This window comes from Pholcus phalangioides, unplaced genomic scaffold (assembly GCF_987345545.1).
Source record: "Pholcus phalangioides strain wild (caught in Gottingen) unplaced genomic scaffold, Ppha-v1.0 ptg000042l_1, whole genome shotgun sequence".
NCBI classification, from domain to species: Eukaryota; Metazoa; Arthropoda; class Arachnida; order Araneae; family Pholcidae; genus Pholcus; species Pholcus phalangioides.
The window spans coordinates 17,070,052-17,093,848 of record NW_028301628.1 but is presented as its reverse complement, the minus strand read 5'-3'; the positions used below and the strand labels follow the sequence as shown (position 1 = coordinate 17,093,848).

General features: G+C 37.9%; 3 protein-coding genes across 3 annotated transcripts in view; 2 read left to right on the top strand and 1 right to left on the bottom strand.

Moving 5' to 3' along the window:
* LOC149064551 (protein-L-isoaspartate O-methyltransferase domain-containing protein 1-like) overlaps positions 1–23,797 on the top strand; it is a 220,838-nt gene that overhangs the window by 66,911 nt on the left and 130,130 nt on the right. The window lies entirely within an intron of this gene.
* Positions 13,757–19,599, top strand: LOC149064554 (DNA oxidative demethylase ALKBH2-like). Its single transcript, XM_089255097.1, has 2 exons — positions 13,757–18,666; positions 18,772–19,599. Exons 1-2 carry the CDS (start codon positions 18,058–18,060, stop codon positions 18,838–18,840), a joined length of 678 nt encoding a protein of 225 aa, XP_089111223.1. The 5' UTR covers positions 13,757–18,057; the 3' UTR covers positions 18,841–19,599.
* On the bottom strand, positions 20,198–21,517 carry LOC149064553 (uncharacterized protein F54H12.2-like). Its single transcript, XM_089255370.1, has one exon. It carries the CDS (start codon positions 21,515–21,517, stop codon positions 20,198–20,200), a length of 1,320 nt encoding a protein of 439 aa, XP_089111496.1.

Here is a 23,797-nt window from a genome sequence, read left to right as displayed (position 1 = left end):
AACCTTTGGACAATGCGTGCCACGTGTGGTCGCGCATTATCCTGTTGAAATATGGCTGTGGGCAAGCCCTGAAGGTAAGGAAGGACAACTGGCTCCAACACCTCGGAGATGTAGCGCTGGCTTTTTAAAGTACCGGCAATGCGTACTAGAGGAGTGCGAGAGTGATATCCAATACCGCCCCATACCATAATACCCGGTGCAGGACCAGTGTGGCGGTGCATAACGCAGCTGTTCAGCATCCTCTCTCCACGGTGTCTCCAGACTCGAATCCGACCATCGTGGTGTTGCAGACAGAAGCGTGACTCGTCAGTAAAGACAATTTCATTCCATTGTGCCATCCACATCCTTCTTTCATCGCACCATTGGCGGCGGAGACGTCTGTGGTTCTGCGTCAAGGGTAGACGAAGCAATGGACGTCTTGCGGACAGACCACTCTGCTGTAAACGGCGTCGAATGGTACGCGCAGACACTGGATGATGCGGTACAGACTGAATGTGCTGTGCTATGGTTCGTGATGTGGCTGAGCGATCCGTCACTGCCATACGCCTGTCATCACGTGAAGTGGTGCACTGAGGTGGATGCGATCGAACACGTCGGTCCGTCGTACCCTCCTGCATCCAACGATCACATATCCGCATTACAGTTGTTTGGTTTCGTCCAACACGACTACCGATTTCCCTGAAAGATAATCCACAATCTCGGTAGGCCACTATCCTTCCTCTGTCGAACTCGGATACTTGATCAAAAGATGATCGCTGTTTCCTACGAGGCATAATTGATCGTTTTTTTGAAAAAACCACAAGAAAAACACAATTACCGTACTTCAAATCGTCGAAAACTCCAAGCCTTAAATAGCGCTTTGAAGTGGCGCCACAGGCGCGCGTGATGTGCGCCTGCGCTGAAATTCTAATCATTTGCATATCTCACCTCCGCTAATGCATGTTGTAAATTTCATTATTTGCATGCTTCCTTCAGGGTGTTGCATTTACGGTGGCCAGCAGTGTATATCATAGATTTTATTTTATATTTTATGTATGTGTATTATTTATTATAGGCCTATATTATTATAGGCCTAAATTAGAAATATTTGATATTCAAGAAATATGGGAATCTATTTTTAGATGAGATCCATTCATAAATACTTTGGGTTCTAAAAAAAAATTATTTTTTAATTTTAATGCATTCTTTTTTTTGAAAGTTTCAAAAAATATTAAGTATTAGAGATATTTGAAGCTTTGTACTGTCACAGGATAGCATATATAATCAAAAATATGTATAGTAAATTTGAAATAAATCTATGGTTAAATGATATTTTTAACGATATTTCTACCAGACTTTCCTGCCTTTTAACGTGGTGAAAAAGTAAACTCCTCAAGGTAGGCCTATTGCAAGTAGTACAGTACTTACAAAAACAAGTAATATTTTAAACAAGTAACCGTTTTGTTGTCTGAAATTCATTTAAAAATATACAAGCTTAAACGATTAATTTAACGAAAAATGCAAAATATACTTACTCTGGAATTAGAGATTCAAATTTTCTTCATAACCACGCGGTATCCGAAATATCACACAGCATCGCCATAGCTGGTTTCTTCCTGTCGTCGGCCTTCGGATAGTCACGTGACCACGTCAGCTGTGACGTGTGCAGGGGCTTTGTATATAGGAGGTAGTGGTCGTACCATCCTGCATCCAACGATCACATATCCGCATTGCAGTTGTTTGGTTTCGTCCAACACGACTACCGATTTCCCTGAAAGATAATCCACAATCTCGGTAGGCCACTATCCTTCCTCTGTCGAACTCGGATACTTGATCAAAAGATGATCGTTTTTTTGAAAAAACCACAAGAACAACACAATTGCCGTACTTCAAATCGTCGAAATCTCCAAGCCTTAAATAGCGCTTTGAAGTGGCGCCACAGGCGCGCGTGATGTGCGTCTGCGCTGAAATTCTAATCATTTGCATATCTCGCCTCCGCTAATGCATGTTGTAAATTTCATATTATTTGCATGCTTCCTTCAGGGTGTTGCATTTACGGTGGCCAGCAGTGTATTTTCTTTGTTGTCCCAGTGAGAGGTTCATCAGCTCAAGATCATGACAAATAACGAATGTCTGATGATATATACGTAAATTTTGCGCATAAAATTTCGAAATTTCGCAAAAATAAAATTTTCTAAATCAGATTTTACATTTATTCGCAAAAATGAACAAAACTAACGATATATTTTTCTTTCAGGTTTCATTTTGAAGCGAAGTAATAAAATACTTAATTAAAAGCTAATATTTCAGTAGTCTCTCCATATCTCCTTCTTTGATAGTACTTCCCTCTGTGAATAGTAACGGCGTTGTAGGTACATAATACATTCGATCCTCGGTTTACGAAGTTAATTCGTTTCTGAGGTACGTTGGCAAACCGAAACACATTTGCCCATAGGAATTAATGTAAAAATAAATTCATTCGTTTCTAAGACCCCGAAAAGTGTAAATTTTTACATTTTTTCACGCTCAAGTGAATAACTCGAAACCTATTGAAATAATCATACTGACACTAAAAACACTTTTTTCCAGAGAAAATCCAGACTTCTCGAGAAAACGGGCATATATGCTATACCAGGGCGGAGCCGTACCCATGTCTAGTCTGATTAATTTCATCTATTAATCTCAGTGTCAAAGTTCTCGAAACTTCTGCCTGCAAAGCAATCTGGCTACAATGCGTTCCAAACCGAATTCATGGTTTGGTTTTATAAGTCACTTGCTGCCAAACTTCATCAATAAGCTCTACGAGCAATGTGGGACATTAAAATGTTTCTAGAAATCAGATAGTAGTAATTATATATGTGTCAGAGGTTATTGCAAAACGTGTTTCAAACATTTCTTTGATGTAAACCGTCCCAAAATTTGAAATGACAAGCTGATTTATGAGCTGGATAAAAGGTGTCGAATTCGGAGGAATGCATTTGAAAAAATCGAAATGCGGCCGTAGATTCAATTTCTCCATTATCATTTCGAATTTAGTCAAATATTTTCCTGCTTGCGTGTTCATAAACCGAATCAATTTTTGTTGTTGGTAAACCGAATTTACGCAAACCGGGACGTTCGTAAACCGAAGGTTGACTGTGTCAGCATTCTTGCTATTAGTTGGACTACGAAGACTTTGAATAACTGCCTTTGCAAAGTAGGTAGTAGAATTTCATTATATTTAACATGTGCATGGCTATCAACAGAAGTCTTTTAGATGACTACTGAAAGTAGTATGATTCTATTTATCAATGACTTCATACCATGCCATAACGTTGCAAAAAATATTATCTTGGAGAAGCTTTCCAAAGTACAAAATTTGGGTGCAAAGTTGATGTAAGTGTTGTCACGGCGTTAGATAGGCCCAGCATAAAACCACTGTATATGCTGCAGAGGTTAATTTGTTGCGTCGAATATCGTGTAAAATAAATGTATTTAAACTCTTTTGCTGCTGTCAAACATTTTTCTGTCTTTTCGAAAAAAATGGCTCTGACTTTTGCGTTCATGAGAAAATTAACTTCATGCGCAAAACGTGCGCGAATGGATATATAGTTTGGTCCTTCTGTAAATAGTCAATAACATCCATAATTTTCGGATAGAACTCAGAAACGGAAGGCAACTGAACTCTTAATTCACGAGTTAGAATTCAAAAGCAATTTGCTCAGCAAAATCACAACCTATTTTCGCTTAAAATTGTACATCTTCGAAATTTTGAGGAAAAGTTATAAAAATCAAAATTTTCGTATTTACTCATCTACATCGGCTAATTTCACTTTTATCGCATTTATTTCGTAAATATGAAAATTACGCTTCCTTAATGATGATATAAATGCAATAATATTGACAATAAGTTAGGAAAATAAATAAAAAAACACAAAAGTAAAAATCTGCCGCAAAAAATAGTGATTACAGACTGCATTGGAATGTTGAGAATATGTACTATTGTAACAGGCAAGCTGTTAACAAGGATGTACAGCAATACTTTTATTCACGAGACACGTGAGATTTAAGTGGCATCGAGAGAAGAAGACATTCTCGAGAAGTTCGATTTTAACCTTCATGACGAAGGGTTGTGTGTTTCACAGGTTAATGCAAAATAAAGGAATGCTTCATGTTCGTCGCTTCGTATACACCTCACCAACCGTCACACTATCTCAAAACTAGAGTCATTTCGTCAAAACCAACACCAGTTTTGGAATTAGCAGCCACCTAAAACCTTTACCCTAAAACCGTTGAAGTTTCTTCGGTAAACCGATTTTTTTTTCGTTTTCAGTAGTGTTACAGAGGATATTTTAACACTGCGAACGAAATTAGACATTCCTTGTCTCTGCCCCAGTCTGACTCTCTCTAAGGGAATTCGTTTTCAATTTATTCAAAGTTCTATGACTTTTTTCAAAAACGTTATAAGCGGGGTCCTAATTGGACAAAAACAAAGACTGTCATGTAAAACCAACAGATCTATCTACCCTATTTTGTAGGTTAACTATTATTCAACCATTCTCCTTCGACGAAGAAAAGGTTTAACCCCCCCACCCCAATGAGAAAATTTTCCGTACACTACTGAATGGAATTCACTGCACACACAATGTACTTACAATTCCCGTTTGAACTGGACTGGGACAGAAGGAGTCTTCTCCTGAACTGGGGTCTTCCGTGTACCTATAATGATTAGCTAAAATTTTTCATAAGCATCTTTATAGTTAATTTACTGTGCCATCAAACAAAAAACGATAGCATTCATATATCTGGAAACTATGTCAGTCTTCCTTATAAAGATGTCATGGGTCTTCGCAGTCCTGATCTGTAACGAATTAAGTTATTGAATTAATAACAAAGCAGAGGAGATTGGGTCTGAATAGGCAGGTCCAAAAAGAAGAGAAACTAGAAAAATAATTGTTTTAATGTAATTATTATACAGTATGTCATCAAATGGAAGTAAGTTCCTTATGGCCGTTAACTGCTCATGTTTCAAATGCCGCTACACAAGTAGAACGCGGATGGGGCTACAGCTTTGTGACCCAGGATAAACCTAGTATTTTCTTAACATTTTTTATTATATTTACCCTTAAATCAATATAGGCCCCCCCCCCCCTCGAGAGTCGTTTTCTATCGTTTTTCGGATAATCCGAGTCGGTGCTGAGCACCCATGGTAATTTTTGGCATGCATTCGACACCTGCAGAATCGACCAGAAAGCAAATTTATTTGTTTAAAACAAAGATGAGTACCTACTGGTTCGAAACACTTCCGAAACTCCTGATCTTAGTCCTTGGTAATTTGAGGTAGTCTCGGTGCCATTCACCCCAGATTTTCGACCAGTAACCCCAGTAATTTTTCTCGAACGACTGAATATAAGCAAAGGAAAAATTCGGCTTCTCACTTGTCCGGCTTCCTCCTCCGGTCCATACTCCTCTGGAGCATTTTAAATAAATTTCTTACTAAATGTAGCTATTAGTGCTCTTTACCCATTTTCGGACAAGTGTAACTAACGATGGTTCATCAATAAGAGCTGCAATGTGGATCAAGTTATCAGGCATAATCAAGAACAATAAAAAAATCCTGGACCACAAAACGGATAAGTTTAGTTAAACGTGGGACGTATGGTCACGCTTATTTTTTTCTTCAATAAGGTGGAAGCTAGCATGAATTACGCAAGTTCCACTAACTGAAGGTTGTACCTAGGCCAGATACGTTTTGAGCTCCTGAATGAGACAGAACATCTAGAGAGGAAAAATAAGAAAATAAGTCGTAAAATTTATGATACATTACTATATAGTTGGGAGTAAATAATGGCTGAGACATTTTCTTTATTAAAGACGTAAAACTGGTAACGAGTGTTGAAAAGAAAATTGATTCCATAAGTAATACTGCAATACAATACATCATCGTTAAATTTTATTGAAAGATTTTTATTGCCAAGATAATGACAATTACCAGTTTTTCAATATTTATTTAAATAAATTGCATAATTAAAATTCAATGTCAATCATTTGAAATTACAAATAAGTTTTATTTTCAATTAAAAACACAAATTTTATTTATGATTGTGTTGAATTTTAAGAAAATACATACTCGGCCGCCGAGTATTCGGTTATTCGCTCAAATCACTATTCGTCCCATCCTTAATAAGACAGTAATAGAATTTCAATTCTGAATCAATTAAGCATGAAGATCGCATGTATCTACTTGATATCTATCATTTCGATTCATTATGCTCAACTCAAAGATTTTTTAGTAGACCACCTATTATATGCAAATGCATAAATATTAAATAATACAGTGGATCCAGCTTATAACATTTTCCACAAAACTGTCATGGAAAACGTTGTAAGCGAGAACCGCTTTAAATGGGAAATCTTAATGACAATTACAGTCGATCCTGCTTATATAGTTTTCCCGCTTAGTACGACTTATTCTGGTGTTTACAACTCACTAATTCGCTCTTAGATTTTCCATTTAAAGCATTTCCCCGCCTACAATGTTTTTGTGACAGGTTTTTGAAAAAAATGTTATAAGCGGGATCCACTGTACTTAGAGTTGAGACCACAGAAATAAGTCGTACTAAGCGGGAACGTTAAAAACGGGATTGACTGTAATCGGAATAAGTGTGTGTGTGTGCATAGTTTTAGATCACTGCATTAGAATAAAATCTTTTTCTTAATGTTTCTGTCGAACTAGTTCACATGTTTTCTATATTATCATATTTCTATCCACGTGTGGCATCTGTAAGTTGCCGTGATTTTTATTGATTAAATTTAGTTCAGTTGATGTAGTTATTTTTCTTTTCCCACGATATAGCTTGCATGTACGATCAATCGATATCGTTTATGTATATGATCGTATAAGTGCTCATTCATTTATGTATGATTTTACTAATTTTCCCTCTTATGAAACAATCAACTTCCTTTGGTTTGACAATGCCGTAGTCCACGCACTGTGCTGATAATACTCAGGCGAGATTAATTGTAGAGACCTTTCCTAGGATAGAAATCCCTCGGGATAAGGACTTATGATCACCTCCGCGCCGAGTCCGGTAATAATAATGACAATAGTTCTACTGAAGCTATATATTATTATAGTGTTGGTTATGTCGGCGTGTTTTTTTTACGTGTAGCAATCCATCACTTGTCAGTGGTTCAAGAAGGACGGTTTTTTTTAACTTGTTCTGGCGACTGGTAGACGACTCACGTCTTTCATTGTTCAAATTTAACCAAAAGTTTCTCTGCATGTCTTTATAATGTCCATCAAAGAGAAAATCGCCACTTAGCAGCTTGGTGGAAAAATTAGGGATAAACCGCCAACATCGCCGGCTCGGCAAAATTTGTCCGATTTTGACCCGGTTTCTTGTTGTATCCATTTTGTCGCCATTTAACAGGTTGGAGAAACAAATGGGAGATACAGTGCCAACATTAAGGGCGCGGCAAAATTTGTCCGATTTTGACCCTATTTCCATGTTGTCCGCATATGTCCCGTCCGATTTTGACTCGCTACCCTTTGTCCAGTGCATCCGAAATCCCATCACCCTCCTTGTCAAACCACTTAATAGACAATGGAAGACAGCAACCGCGAGTCCAGCCGAACCAAAGCCGCTTGAAAGCGGCTCTTAATGCAACTTTGAGCCGAACCGTCATCAGGGTGTTCAAGTTTTTATTTTTTAATGTCACGTGACATCTCCGGATTGGCTAAATTATTTTCGCCAAGCTGAAGTTGGCTCCAGTTAGCATGCAAATTCGTGCTCATAAGCTGCATTGCAGTAAAACCCCCTCTTAACGGATACTCCTTCTTTTACGGACAAATAATAATTTACAGTTGTATAATATATAAAAGTATGAATTTCAAACCTCTTTTTAACGGTCACCCATTTTACATGGATATAATTTTTTTGTCCTGTCCGGGTTCACAAGAAGGAGGGGTTTTACTGTATATACTAATAAAAACATTCATGTAATGGAATTTAATTTTCTGTAACAATATTTGCCGTTTGAAATTAATTCAGAGTTGAAGAAAGACAGCCTAAAAGTTGGCCCATTATTGATGCTTTTACGATTCGTGACCAAATCGCACAGATTTTTTTATATATGATGACTGGAATCATCATAATTAATTTAAATAACATATATTAAAAAACTATTTAAATGACATATTTTCGAAGTTTAAAAAAATTGACCATGAATTTAGCACGTTTTTCTTTGTAATTAAAGTAGATTTCCGATTAATTAAATTTCTAATTAATGGAAATTAAGCATAATAATTGTAATTTTGGGAAACGCCCATATGACCAAAAAAAAAAGGCAAGGAAAAAATTATTTTCTCCTGTTTAAAAAAATATATTTCTTTTGATGGTCAGGAAAAAAAAATTCAGATAGGAAATCGGAATGAAATTTCTGAAAATTTAATGTTTTAAAAACTAAAAAATCAAATTTTAAAAAACATTGATACTGATTAGACCTTTTAGTTCCCAAAAATGTTCATTTGGGGTAATTCAAGTATTACGCCAGCATCGGGGGGGGTGGGGGTTTCGCGGCGGACATTTCATGACAAGGGGGTTTGAAGGTTGCTTACGTCATCAACCACCCCTTTTTTTGAAGATATGAAATACATATGACACTAAGCTACTGACTAAATTTTGCTGACGGGGGGAAGGGGGAGGGGTCAGTGTTTTGCTGATTTTTGCTGACAAGTGGGGGGGGGGGGGAGAGGCGAAAATGGCAAAAAATCTGCTTACGTAATACTTGAATGGCCCCTTTCATAAAAACATTTACGTGCAAAATATTAAACAAAGCATTGCACAAACGCAACGGTAGTCAAAAATGGGATTGAAAGAAAACCTCATAAAAATACACTGTGCACTCAATGTTTGGGCCAAGACGGTTTTTGTCAAAAAGCGATGCATGACATTAAGAAGTAACCTGAATCCTGAGATCTTTGTCCTGATCCCACCTTCCTCTACACCTGTTATGTGTGTGTGTGTGTATCATATGCATTACTTTATTTCCAGTATGGACTTCGAGACGACAGCTTGTATTGATTACCTAATCGTGAGAAATCGGAGAAATGAGCGACGCCGACGCTTTCATAGGTACTGGGTTCATCCTTTAACCAGCCAACGTTTCACGAAAAGTTATTTCTGTAAACTTTATTCCGATATGCGTGACTCAAATTTATTGAAGAAATATCTCTATTGTAAAGAATTACTCAAATTTGCCACCCCTCTGAACTTGCTACCCCAGCCCGCTTAACACCCTGTACATACGGCATCAGGGCCGCAACTAGAGAGGAGCAGGTGGGACTGTGCCAGGGTCGTCTTAAGAGTATTATGGGCCCCCTGGGCCAAGTGGTTTTTAGGAGGCCCTACACGGTAAATCCTTGAAAATTTAAATCGGATCTCATTTTTGGGAGGCCCCTCTTCTCTTGAGGCACCCGGGCCGTGCTCCGGTGGGCTCATGCGTTAAGACGGCACTGACTGATGCCCCGAACTCCGAGCCAGACAGGAGCGCAAATGTTTAACCTTTCATCTCTCCTTCAATATTAAAAGGGGGCGCAAAAATGCGTGCTTGCCCCGGCTGACCACGCATGTCGTTGTATCCCTGTACACCAGTATGTATGTTGCAAGGTTTAAGGCACATACAGGGCCGCAGATACTTTTTTAACTGGAGCTAGCAAGCTTTTGGCGTCCCCGTGTAAGGAAAGATTAGAAGGAGTGGTGTTAAAGGGGCAATTCGGTGCCTCCTCTAGTTCAGCACTCGATACAGTGGACCCTCTCTCCCTAGTTGCGGCTTTGTAAATCAAAAACTGCTTGAAAAGAACGGTAGGTGTGAAAATTGTCTTAGTGCACTCTTCGATATTACCCACATACAACGTTTTGTCTAGATCAGCGGTTCTCAATCTTTTTCGACCCACGGAGCCCTTTCCAGTATATAATTTCTATGGCGGAGCAACGTAGCCCTATTTTTTTATTTATTCATCAAAGTTACTGATTTATTTTTATTCAAAAATATTAATAATTATTTTTTTCAAATTTACTGGTTCTTTTTTTATTTTCCTCGAGGGCCGCGGAGCCCTTGGGAGTTCACACGGAGCACCGGTTGAGAACCGCTGACCTAGATTTTTTTTTTAATTGCAAAAACAACAGATAGACAGCCACATTCATATACGATACAAAAAAACAGAATAATGAAAGCAAAACACACGCAATGCAGCTCTTAGGGACATATTTCATTCCCGGTTTATACTTAGGCTTTTAATAAATGTTTTAATAAAAAAGTATAAAAATTTATTCCTTCAGATGTCTAATTATTTTTATTTCTGATAATTTTTTATGAATTTATTATAAGTGGTTGGTCCCCGTGGTAATTTGTACTCTTTTGGATGAGGTAACTAATTGGTTTTTTGCTAAAACGTTATAATCGGGATCCAATGCATTTCATTCAAGTGTTCTAAAATATACATCTCGGTTTTAGCGTAATCACGTTAGTTTATGAATGTCATTATAACCGAGTTTTAATGTATGCTCATGTAGGAAAGCAAAAAAATTTCACTAGTTAGAAAAATTTAATTTTTCCTTCATTGGTTTTTTTTATTGTTATCAGTGCAAAAGCGCCAAACAAAGAATTAGTTTCCGTCGCATGGAACTTCACCATACAGGTCTTCGAATTTGTCTTTCCCCCTCATTTTTATGGCAACCTGAGAAGGAGAGCAATTCCTTTGTCCAGTGCATCCGAAATCCCATCACCCTCATCCCAACCACTTGATAGACAATGGAAGACAGCAACCACAGGTCCAGCCGAACCGTCATCAGGGTGTTCAAACCTTTGCAATACATTATGGCAGCTTTCCGGTTACCCCAACCGTCCCAAAAAAATGTGGATTTTCTCGGTTGAAAAAACCGCGCTCAGCGGTTGCAGTTGTATCTGTGCGTTGACAGAATAAAACTATAGATGATGCCTCCCCCCCCAACCGCCTGCAACCGCGCCTAAAGCCGAGACCAGACTACGGCGCGGTTGCAGGTCTCTCTAGTTGCGGCCCTGATGCCGTATGTACAGGGTGTTAAGCGGGCCGGGGTAGCAAGTTCAGAGGGGCGGCAAATTTGAGTAATTCGTGGTCAAGAACTTTAAATTATAACGTGAATAGGGGGCAGAGCAATTCGAATAGCCAGCACGTGGCGAAGCCAGAAATCTGTGTCTGGAAACGGATTTAGTGTGAAGCATGTAAATAATTTCGTATAAGGACATTACGTTCTCTTCGTGTCATCGCATCATCTGGAAAAAATCATCTGATAACTGATCGGGAGAAATGATAAACGAAGAAGTTTTTATGAAGTTTTTCGTTACCACGGTTCTTCATGTTCATCACAACGAATTTACTAATCCTCCGTTGATGGATGTTCTTAGTAGTATTATACAGCGTTATATCATGTATGATTGAATAAATTAAAAAAAAAATTACATTCAACGAAAATATCACATGTTCCAGTGGTTGCCAATTTTTGTGAGCTAATGGCCCTTTGTACCGTATTTCCTTCTCGTGCTGCCCCCTCCCCCATCTTTCCCCAGGACCTTCTACCCCGGGTGGGGGGGGGGCACTTTTTCCACTTGTTGGTCGAAAATTGAACTGCAGCTTAATCCCATTATAGCAAACTTCCAAGAGACCGGAGAAATAACTTCGTTACAACGAAATTTCCTTGTAAAGGAATTCCAGGTTGTTGCCGTTGTGCCTATGTAAACTGTTGTGGGAGGTTAGAAAAGTTTTCGTTAGAACGAGATTTTCACTGTAACGGTATTCGTTAAAACAGGGTTAGACTGTATTTGTTTTACTTCATAAATCTCCCCATGGTCTCATTGAGATATCCTGAAAATTTGGATGTACTCGGTTAAGCAGTTTTTGAGGAAAAACTACTCGAAGTACGAGAACTTAAACTGTAATCACCCATTATGTAATTATTTACACTCTAAACCGGAGGTCCTCAACCTTTTTCTAGTTGTGAGCACTGGCTGTACCCATCATCGAAAGGAGAGCACCCTTACAAGTTTGATCATACGTATGCATGAAAAATTAGGATTTTAATCCTCGAATGCAATTTGAACGAGGTAATTTGATTGGAACGTCGATCGAATTCTAGCAAGCAATTATTGGACAGGAGCTTCGAGAACTCCAGTTGCTTCAGGTAGCACCGTGGTGCTCGCGAGCAACAGGTTGAAGATACCTGCTCTAAACCATTATACTACATCTGGTCATGTAGGCCCTATGTGAACAAGAAGCCCAGGGTCACGCGAATATGGGTGGCTTTAAGATGGCCTTGGCCCCACGAACAGCTTTGCTGAGTTCGCAAAGTAGTCCCTTCCCCCCCCCCCCTTTCTGATGTACACCCCAAACCCAAAACAGAAGTTCTCGAGGTGTGGGTCGCTTTTTCTGGGAATGTTCGGCATTATCGCTCGGAAGGACGTCACGACGACTTTGCATTGCCGTGAACCCCTGCAGTGCTTTGGAATGGCTCTTGCTATTCTTACGAGCAGGCCGAAGAAGCCGCGAGTGGCGAAAGTTTCAAGAACCCCTGCCAAGGTCTTCCAAACGGGTATACCAGTCGGTAACCGTTTTTCAGTTTCTTTGCCTTCATGCGGATTTCTGAGAATTATAAGAAAAACCATTATCTATTTTAAGGGCAATAGACCTGTTGGGAAAAGTAATAAAATTTAGATACTGTACTTCCATTTAAGCCCAATTGACTAGCCTTCCATGCACGCCCTTGGGAAAACGAATGGTCTTTTAAAAAGAGGGACTTCGCGAAACATACAACAAATTTCGTGGAACCTGTCAACTCGGACATCTCCTACATGGGGCAACTTTGAAAGGCACCGTCATAATCCTACAACACAGAATGTCGGCAAGGGCGCTTGCACAGTGTTGCAGTACATTACTAATCATATTTTATCCATCTCATTTCTTATTTACCAGTTCCATTAGTCAGCTGTGTCAACGAAATTTTTTTGTGCCACCATGTGCCACCCTCGGGAGCCAATCCCGAGATGTCACGTGACATTAAAAAATAAAAAAAACCCGGTTGCTAACAGCAGTGTGTGTTTCACGCGAAATTCCACGGTTGCTGATAAGATCAACCGCGCCAGCCGAACCGTAGTGTGCCGGCAGCCTAAGAAGAGTTGGTTTCTTTCATTGTTAAAAAAAGTAGTGTTGATAACATAAGAGTACGTTCTCCCCTTGTCCTTAGAAAACGCTCGGTCAGCACTTGTCCTTAACTTAAGTTAAGGAGCTGCTCAACAGAGAGCTTCAAGGAGAATTCCCCGAGATGGATTCTCCCCTTCTCCTTAACCATTATCCTTAGGATCACGTGACTGGTTGCGGAGAAAAAACGGGTCTTTCGGTTCGTTCAGTTCGGTTCTTCGGCTCAGCTCATCGTTTGACCAATCAACGTAAAGCAAAAATTTTACAAATACTACTATACGTATCGAAAATCAATGTTTCTTCTACATAAGTGGCAACAATTGCTTTATTTATATTAATTTCGCGCGTATTTTTCCGCTCCCTAATTTTTATTTTTTTACATTGGCATTTGCTTTTATACGTATCAACTTTTAGGTTGCATTTGAAAAATTAGTTTCAGAGTTTTTTCATTATATATCTTATATTAGTTTTTTCCTGAAAATTATATATCAAATCAATTTATTCATTTACAACATACAAAGATTTAGATTAGTTTAAACAAAACAAAACAAAACATATTTATCATCCAGAGGCTGTGAAGCCTGTACGGATGATTGAAAATTTACATAATTAATGAATAAAATATCTAAAAATATACGACATGAACAGAAACATTAAAAAAAAAAGAAAAGAGACAGATATACAACATAAAAGAGACAAAATTATCACTGTCAAATAAAAAAATACGTAAAGATAAAAAAAAAAATCAAGAACGAAAAACGTACACAACACAAAAAAAGACAAAGTTCTTAATGCATGGCGAGAAATGTAAAATAAAACAAAACATTATAGATAAAAAATATATGAGGAAAAAAATTAAACTCGCACATACATAGACAAACACAAACAAGAACAAATTTTTTTTTATTGAAAGAATATGCATAATTAAAGTGGCAAAGCTAAATTGAATAAATTTTATTGCTCCTCCTAAAGGTCAAAATAAGAGTCTACATCGTCTATTGAAATTAATAATTTGAATAATGATTTTTTAAATGCCGCGTGTGTGGGTATATTTTGTATTTCTAGCGGTAGTGAATTATATAATTTCGGAGCTAAATAATAAAAATGTTTACGAAAAATTTCTTTCCTAAAAGTAGGAATACGGTAAATCATATGAGGTCTACGCTTGGAAACATTATCTTTTAAACTGCATAAGCCTTTATTACGGTTTAAGAACAGAATAATACGAAAAATAGCATTATGGCGTAAAGGAAGTAGATTAAGATTTCTAAAAATTGTAGAGGAATGAGGCTGACCCCGATTCAAAGTTTTGAAAACTCTTTTTTGTATTGAAAATAAAGGCAATAAATTAGTTTTATAATCACCACCCCATATAATTACACCATAATTTATAAGTGAATAACACCAAGCATAGTAAAGGTCTTTTAAGAAATTAGCGGAAACTTTCTTACTTATATAATAAAAATTATATAAAACAAAACGGAGTTTTTTAAGTAGTTCATGAACATGAGATTTCCATTTTAAATTGCTGTCTACATTTAAACCCAAGTATTTAATACTATTTACTTCTTGAATTGCATCGCAATGACAATGAGGTTGAAAATCACAAGCGAGGGTATGAAATTTTAGATTAAGATGTAAATCAGATTGCATAAGATTGAAATTAACGTATTTTGTCTTCTGTAAATTTAATTTTAAATCATTAGCATAGAACCATTTTTGAATTAATATTAGATCGTGGTTAATATGATTCTTAAGTCTGTCAAGATCATCACACGAATACATTAAAACAGAATCATCGGCATAAGTGATCATGGAACCGTCAAATTCTAAATTACAAAGATCATTAATGAAAATCAGAAAAAGTAAAGGACCCAATATAGATCCTTGTGGGACTCCTCTATTTATATGGACATAATTACTGAAATTATCCTGTATTTTGACTCTTTGTTCTCTATTATATAAATATGAAGTGAACCAATTTAAAATATGACCCCGAATACCAGCTGAATTAAGTTTTTGAATGAGAATATAATGGTTCACATTGTCAAAAGCCTTTGAAATATCTAAAAATATTGCAACAGTAAATTTGTTCTTGTCAATGCCATTATAAATAAATTTTGAAAAGGCCAAAAGGGCATTTTCAGCACCTCGTCCCTTTAGAAAACCAAATTGGTTTTTAGCAAAAAAATTCACAGAATACAAAAAATTATATATTCTAATTGAAAGAATTTTTTCAATAAGTTTAGAAAAAATCGGTACAATTGAGATAGGCCTATAATTCAGCAGAGAATTTTTATCGCCAGCTTTAAAAACAGGAGTGATAGTGGCTCGTTTCAGTGACTCAGGAAATACAGTAAGTTGAAATGAGGTATTTATGAACTTTGTGATGAATGCGACATTATTTGCAGCAAACTCTTTAATCAAGTAAATATTAATTCCATCGTAATCATACGAATTAGTTTTAGAAAAAGAATTTAAAGTGCTAAGTACCTCAAGATCGACTACATCAAAAAAGGCAAAGGAATTTATGGTAGGCGCAAGGTATTTTTTAAAATCATCATTGTTACCAAATAAAGACGTATTGTGGCTTATATGATCAAAGTGGGTGTTGAATTGATTTGCAAGTTCTAGAGTATCAGTAGAATCTGGCAACACAATAGCTTTATTTTGTTTTTCCACAATACTGTTAATAAATTCCCATTTCTTTTTATTAGTATCGCATTTCATAAACTGTTGCTTGTAATATTCATTTTTAACTAATTTAATACGGATTTTAAGCTCATTGGCTGTGCATTGATACGCTGTTCTGTAGATTCTATCAAATGGATATTTCCGCATTTTTTTATACAGTTTTTCTTTTCTACGAACCATACGTAACAATTCGTTTGTCATCCAATTATTATTAAATTTATGCGTTCTCCTAGTGCGATATTTGAAATTATTTTTAATAGAATTCAATGCAAATGCAAAAGTTTTATATTGCGTATCGATATCAACATTATCCCTCCAATTGTATTTATAACTATTTAGAAAATTAGAAAGCATATTTTTGTCGATTACTGTAAAATACCTACAATCAGAAATTTTTGAGCTTGGAACTGTATTATGGCTCAGTTTCATAACTATGGGAAAATGATCAGTTAGATTATTAATAATTATTCCAGAAGAAATAGTGGATGGATTATTTTGTGATTTAAAAAAAATATGATCGATGCAAGTGGATGTATCTCACTCTAGTAGGCTTATTTATCAGACACTTAAAACCATATTGGCTTAGACAGTTCAGGTAATCAAGGACGTCAATACTGTTTGTTAAAATGTCTATATTTAAATCCCCTATAATTATAATATTATCGAAATTAAGGTTGGATAAAACAGATTGGAGCTCATTATTAAATTCAGCTATTGTGAATTGGTGAGAACGATAGATAAGAGTGCAATATTAAATTCCCTACTGAATAATAGGATACATTCAGCCGTAGTGAAATGAATATCAATCTGATTAAAAATAAGATTTTTCCGTACAAAGACTGCGATTCCCCCCCGACCTGCTATTTTCTCTGCAACAGAAAAACAAGTTGAAATTATCCAACTTATTATACAAGTTCACTTCATTACTATAAATCCAAATTTCAGAAAAAATTAATAAAGATATTTTGTTCAAACAACCTGAAAATTCTGCTAAAAAATTATCATAGTTAGCTCGCAAACTCTGAATATTTGTATGAAATATATTTAAACTATACTTGGTTGGTAAAGACGCAAAAAATGCACTTATATCATCCAGACCTGTAATAATTTTACAATCATAATCGGGTTCAGTTATTATATCAGTTAAGAAATCGAAGGTAAATCCTTTTCAGAGTTTATTCGTATGACTCTGGATGATTCATTCTTTCGCAAAAAAATTTTGCCGTCACGTACCCAACCAAACTTATAGTCATGCTCAGCTTTAAATTTTCGTACATGAGTAGTCTACGCAGCGCTTTACTGAGATTTACGCCGCTAGATGGCGCCACCGGAAATGTTTTCTATTTTTCGCGCGTTTTTGACCGACTTCCTTTTTTAGCCGGATTTCGCACCTCTCGAACCAGACTACCTGTCGACCGTATTTATTTTCAAAATGGCGGTTGGTCTTATTTATTTGGAAAAAAACTATTTTAGTGTCTTATCGGGATTCGAACCCATGACAACCGATAAAGTATATCGTTCTCCAGGCTAGTGTGTTAACCACTGAACCAAACAGACTTACTAGACAAATGCCTTATGAAATAAGTATATAAAAATAATAAAACGTAGAACGTTTAAGGAAGTGTATTAAAAAACGTCGCTCCTAATTTTGATGTGCCTATGATCGACGATTGTCCACGGAGTAATTGGTGAAAAGGGCGAATATTGTGAACCGTATCTACTGTTTTTCAATTATATTCCATGAACCTTTTTTTTTTTTTAAATGAGTTTCAAAAAATTTTCTCAAGATGGTCGATCACGTGACCCACGTTGATGCCGATACTAGATGGCGCCACCGGAAATGTTTTCGCGCGTTTTTGACCGACTTCCTTTTTTAGCCGGATTTTGAACCAGATTACCTGTCGACCCTGTTTATGTCACTGTCGAGACGTTATATTGACCAAGGGATGTTGTCTGCGGTTATCAACTAATTTCCGTTCTCACGGGGTTCTTCCCGATAATTACTATACGCTCATTGCAGTTCAAATCCAAAGTAAAACTAAAAGGGGCGGGGCCTTACTCGTCCAATTGCGAGGGTTCCTTGATTCCACTCAGTGCGACCCCGTTTCTTTGAAACCTTGTTCGTAGTCTGTGCTTCTCATCATTTCTGCTCGTGTTCTGTAGTTGATAAGATGGATCTGAACGTGGACTACAAGGCTCAAATTCTGAAATCTCCGAAAAAAATCTTAGATACATTAGAAAAAGAAGTCGAGTATTTGCCACCAGAACTTTCCAAAGTCGTCGTCTGTGGGAAAGAGCACCCAATACCACGACAGCATGCCGCTTATGGCGATAGCGGACTTACGTATTCTTTTAGTGGTCTCAGATTGACAGCCAAGCCTTGGTTGCCAGTTCTCCAAGAGGTGAGAGACGTTATACAAACAGCTACGGGATGCCTATTCAATTTCGTCCTCATCAACCGCTATGCTGACGGGACTCGTCGAATCGGGAATCATCGAGACGATGAATCTGACCTGGAGGCTGATTATCCGATAGCAACGGTATCACTTGGAGCTGAAAGAAAGATGATGTTCACCCGTAAAGGTTTTGACCCCGTTGCGTACACTCTTCAGGACAACTCCCTACTAACAATGAAAGCTCCAACGAATCGATTCTGGGCACACGGGATTCCTGCCGCCCCCGAGGTAAAGGAAGCAAGAGTCAGCCTGACGTTCCGTAAGATGTGCAACGGTCCTGATGTTTCACCATCACCGATGAAAAAGTTAAAGACAAATGTGAAGGTAAGCGAATTTTCAAACTTTTCAATTTCATAATGATGTTTTATTTCTGAGCTTTTCATTTGATGAGATTTACTCATATCCCCTTTTTATATCTATTATTATAAGATGACGGTGCTTTTTCACCATCCGATGTGCCTCAGCATCATTATGAAGTGGGTAATGCGATGTACGTAAAGGTGTGCAATTTTAGAAGTGATGTATATTGCCATTTGAGAAGATACGCTCTATATGGACAAAAATATTACCCTACGAAAGATGGTATCACTCTCACGAAAGAGGACTTTATGGAATTATGTGACAGCGATGACGTGATCCGCCGGTCTCTAGCATACGACAAGGGTGAGTACGAAAATTCAATTAACGATCACGTAAAAGTGCGCGTTCGCGGTAAGACTGTTTTCATAGAGAAAGTCAAGGGTGTCTCCACATGTTTTGTGTTGTCTGAAGATCAGTGGAACAATTTAATTTTTACTGAAAATAACGTACTTTCTAGTATAACCCTGCTAGTGCATAATGACGGCGATTTATTATCGGTATATGACCCCCCTCATCAAAGTTTAGAACTTAGGGAAGACCAGATTTCTATTCTCCACCAATTTGTGAAAGATGTGTTCTGTGATTTTGTTTTTCGTATTTTATTCGGAAACGTTGATTGGAATGATTTTGAATTCACCCTCGGTGCTTCAACGAAAGACTTTTACCGTGCACTTATATACATGAACTTGGACGATTTCGCTTCCAAACTCAAGGACACTATCATATCAAACAATGATCAAAATGAAATTATTGAATTTTCTGGTGACATACGTGTCGCAGACTACATCGATCTAGAATTTTTTAAGTCGATTCGTATTTCAGATTTGATTAAGGAGGCTGAACGACGATTTATGCAAACACCCTATTCCCTCATGTATAACCCTTATTAGCCTTTTATCGATCTTTATTCATTGTATAATCATTATTTATCTCATTTAATAAATGTTTTCTTATTTTCAATTGGTTGTGTTTCATGTGTGTACTGTTTTTCAATAACCAACGCTAGACAATTTTTTTTTAGACTAAATACTTTATTTCTTGAATAATAATCGTACAGCAAAATTTTTCTTTACATATTGATAAACAGCAAAATCATTTCCTTTTCTGTTTAGTTTCTTAACAATACTTTCTAAAGCAACATTTCTACTTCTCTGTATAACAAAGAACACAGCGTATTGTCCACATACATTGGAGGTAGGTGATTGTAGAGGAGTCGAGTTCCATAAAATGTTTTTATATCTTCTTGTAAATGATGCAATTTCTTTTCCGTAAGTCTCTGGCTTCTGTCCGTATGAATCGAAAAATTCCAAGGTGTGCTTGTCCGGAATGTTGATTGCCATCCAGTGCGAACCAGGTTCTGTGTGCTTATCCGCGTTCACAACTAAAGACGCCGGATAGGTTTGAATATGCACAGGTAGCATGTCACATGGAAACACATCGATGAAGTATGGTGTTTCGCGTTCTAAAATTGTTTTTATTTGAGATGAGTACATATTTAACTGCTGAAATCGTAGAGGATGTTTCGTGTCTGATTTATTTCTATGACGTTGTCGAACTCCAAGTAGACAATGACTGAAACTGGTTGGACGAGCGGAGCTTTAAACTTTGTTTCCAGTCGTAGGTTGCCGTGTCTGATCAGATTGAAATGATCGCCTTGGCAGAGATCGGCGCTCAGATCAAAGGCGTAAATAGCGTATCCCAATGGAAACTCACTTCTAGAGATATCTATACCCCTGTCTTGACATGCTTTTTCAGTCCCTAAAAACAAACTATGATACGCTCTGACATATAATCCTTGATCATATTGGGGCTCTAGAGGCTTGAAAGGAACTGGCTGTCCGTCGGTATACATGGCTATGAAGTTAAGGTCGTAATGTTTAAACTCGAACGGCGATTTGCTATACGATCCCGAAAAAGCGTCGTTGTCTATTATTCCGACTACTACCCTTTTGGGTAGTTGTCCAACGACGACACTGTCTTGAACCCACGACATGCTTCCCTGATGTAGCGAGTAAACTTTACATACTACTCTGTCTATCGGATACTTGGCTGAAGTATGACTTAGAGCTTTCGCATGTCCTACAAGCACACCAGGAGAGACCTTGACGTGCCTTATGTATAAACATGCGTCACGGAGAACAACTCTGAAGTTTGCACTTTTGTCTGGCGAAAGCAGACAGAATTCTGACTTGCTACGAATCATCTTTATTCTTAGAGAAACGAGATTCAGCAAGAGTCGCTGTTGACAAAATATGTCCCCGTGAATCGAACCAATCATGTCGACGGTCTTACTTTCTTCGATGAACGCCGCTCGCTGTATTAAACCCTCATTGGGGTCCTTTGACGTAGGGTCCACGTCACTCATTTTTCCGGCAGTGTCTTTATAAAAGAGTTCAGTTGTCAGTTGGCTGGTTTTGCTTTCGTTACCGTGGTTCAAGAGTTTTTCTATCATAGCTCGGTAGGGGTACGTGTTACTGGAAGATGATATCAGACGGTCATTCAGAGAAACATCAACCTGGCAAAACATGGATTGCAAGAAAAGGTTCACGGGTGCGACTTTACTCTCTTTATCTAGAAAAGACCCATCACCTTTCACGACCTTAGCTTTCACGTGAATTAACGTTTGAGAGAGATCCAGATACTCGTCACCACTTCCTCCAATGTTAAATTCCAGAGGGCCTCCATCGGAGACGTTTGAAAGCGGGTAATAGGTGACCCATTTTCCGCTTTCTATGGTAGTTTGTGTTCCGGGTAGAGTGAAAAGGTTGAGTTCAGATTTTGCCAGCTGAGGAGAATCCTTCAAGAGAAAAGCCATCACGGATCGAAAATATCGTGTGTGTTCCCGCTGGGTCGTTTGGCTAAAATGATGCGTTTCGCCTTCTTATGTTTCCTTCGTTTCCTTTTATGTCCCGCTCCAAACATGGACCGAGTTTTGGCCACTGCTTTTTCTGTCAGTATCTTTCCAGCTTCACCCATTCGTCTTTTCGCTGCTCTTTTAACGTTTTCACCTTTCATTACGTCATCAACTATATCAGCGCCAGAGCGCAAAATCTGTCTACCAACAGTTTTAGCACTCTTTTTAAGAAAAGGTAAGGCTACTCTAAAAAGACTTCCGAATATACTACCTAGTCCATATCCTCTCTGCATTACAACGCCCGAATAATACGGCAGGCCTTGTCCGGCTTGTTGGACATAGTAGTCCTCAAACTGTTTAGTGCAACAATGATAGGGAACCTTCATCTTTCGTATCTAGTTCGTAAATGATAATAGGTCGATAAGACCGGTGTTTTTATAAGAGTTGTCTCATGCGGAAGTGAAGAATCAGAATCGATTTTCCTCTACTGAAAGGTATGTGATTTCCCGAACTGTCTCGAATTTCTATCTCTATAGTCTGGAATTCTTTTCGAGCAATAGGGAGATAGTGAGGTCTATCATAATGAGAGCTTATAACCTCGTTATCTTTTCCTTTCACGCGAACGACTCTCAGTAGTGGAGCTTGCACATCTCCCACAACCTGAGGCTGCACGATATCTGAATAGACGTACAAAACTGGAAAAAACACGTTTGTGTCAGCAACGTAAGGACTTTCAGTAGTTTCTTCGATCAGCGTTGGCTCGAATCCCAGTAGCTCAGCAATGCCAGTTTTTAACAGAAGTTTTGCCCCATCTTTTAGTGTTATTTTCACTTTCCTGGTGTTTTCATTGTAATTGAACAATATTTTGTTTCTTAAAGCTGGTATCTTCAAGCCGTTCAAGAGATCTGGAACTGTCTCGTAATATCCGACTGGTACGTTTCTTCCCTGCAATTTATCATCACCAAGATCGAACACGAACAGATTATTTTTTTCGGTTATGTTGTACCACGTGTGAGAATAAACAATTTCCGAAAGCGCACACTCCCATTCGCCAGTCAAACTTATTGGAAATGGCAATCTTGTGACAAAATGAGATATAGTATTTTCAGGATAGTATGACCCTGAACTGTCGCTGGGAAGTGTTACATAGAACGACATCTTGTTGAATGACCGATAATTGTGTGAACACTGTCACTTATATGCTCTTGAGATGACTCACCCATACGTTGAACTTGCTGTCGTAGCCTTTAAATTTTACGTAATACTCCATTCTACCTCTTACCTTGCGTCTCTTTAGAATTTTTTCTACTTGGTAATACTCGCTCCGCTTCACTTTCTGCAATTCAGATTCGTAAAAAGTACCATGGACATTCTCGCCACCAGAGTCGGCTATCCTGTACACAGGAGGAAAGCGCTCGAGTCTCTCTTTAATAGTGAAAATTTCACGAGTCCAGTTATGTTCATATCCTTTCTCGAAAACCATTTTTGCGCGACTTATGCGGACCGTATCTCCGATGTCAAACTTGAACTTTGTCTTCACGGGTTTTAAGATATCCTTATACAGTTCATTCCAAACGACCGATTGATTCTCTTCGGTAACAAGAACGGGTTTAGTCTTTATACTGCGGTGCCATGTGTTGTTGTAACTATGCATTAGTTCGCTTAACACGTCTATGTATTTGTGCGTATTTTTATGTGTGAAATATTTGAACATTTTTTGTTTAAGAGTTCTGTTGAACCTCTCGACAACTGAGGCTTTTTTCTCGCTTTCTGTTGAAAAATGCATGACATTCATCGATTTTAGATAAGTTTGTAGAGTTTTATTTTTGAACTCTGTACCTTTATCAGTCTGCAAATACTTGCATACGCGGCCTCTGAAAATTTTTCTGAACGCTTCGGTAACTTCTTTTCCAGTTTTATCTTTCAACGGTATGGCCCAAGCGAACTTTGATAAAACATCGATGCAGGTAAGTATGTATTTGATACCTTTGTTTTCCTTCTTCAGGGCCTGCATGTCTACCAAATCGGCTTGAAATTGTTCGTTTATACCACCCACTATCACCCGATTTCTCTTAAAATTCTTTCTGGATGGTTTGTGCAATGTATATGCTTCGTTACCCTGCAATAATTCTTTGACATCTTTCAAAGTTACGTTTTTTCCGGTTTCTCTAAGACGCCTGTGAAACGCGTTGATTCCGCCAAAACTGGCCGGTTCGGAGGGACTTGTATATTTGTCCATAT

Bases quoted from the DNA above. Each gene is read 5' to 3' on its own strand.
- LOC149064554 (XM_089255097.1), top strand. From the start codon at position 18,058: ATGGATCTGAACGTGGACTACAAGGCTCAAATTCTGAAATCTCCGAAA. The intron at 18,667-18,771 runs GTAAGCGAATTT...TATTATTATAAG, and splicing joins AGTTAAAGACAAATGTGAAG to ATGACGGTGCTTTTTCACCA.
- LOC149064553 (XM_089255370.1), bottom strand. From the start codon at position 21,517: ATGGCTTTTCTCTTGAAGGATTCTCCTCAGCTGGCAAAATCTGAACTC.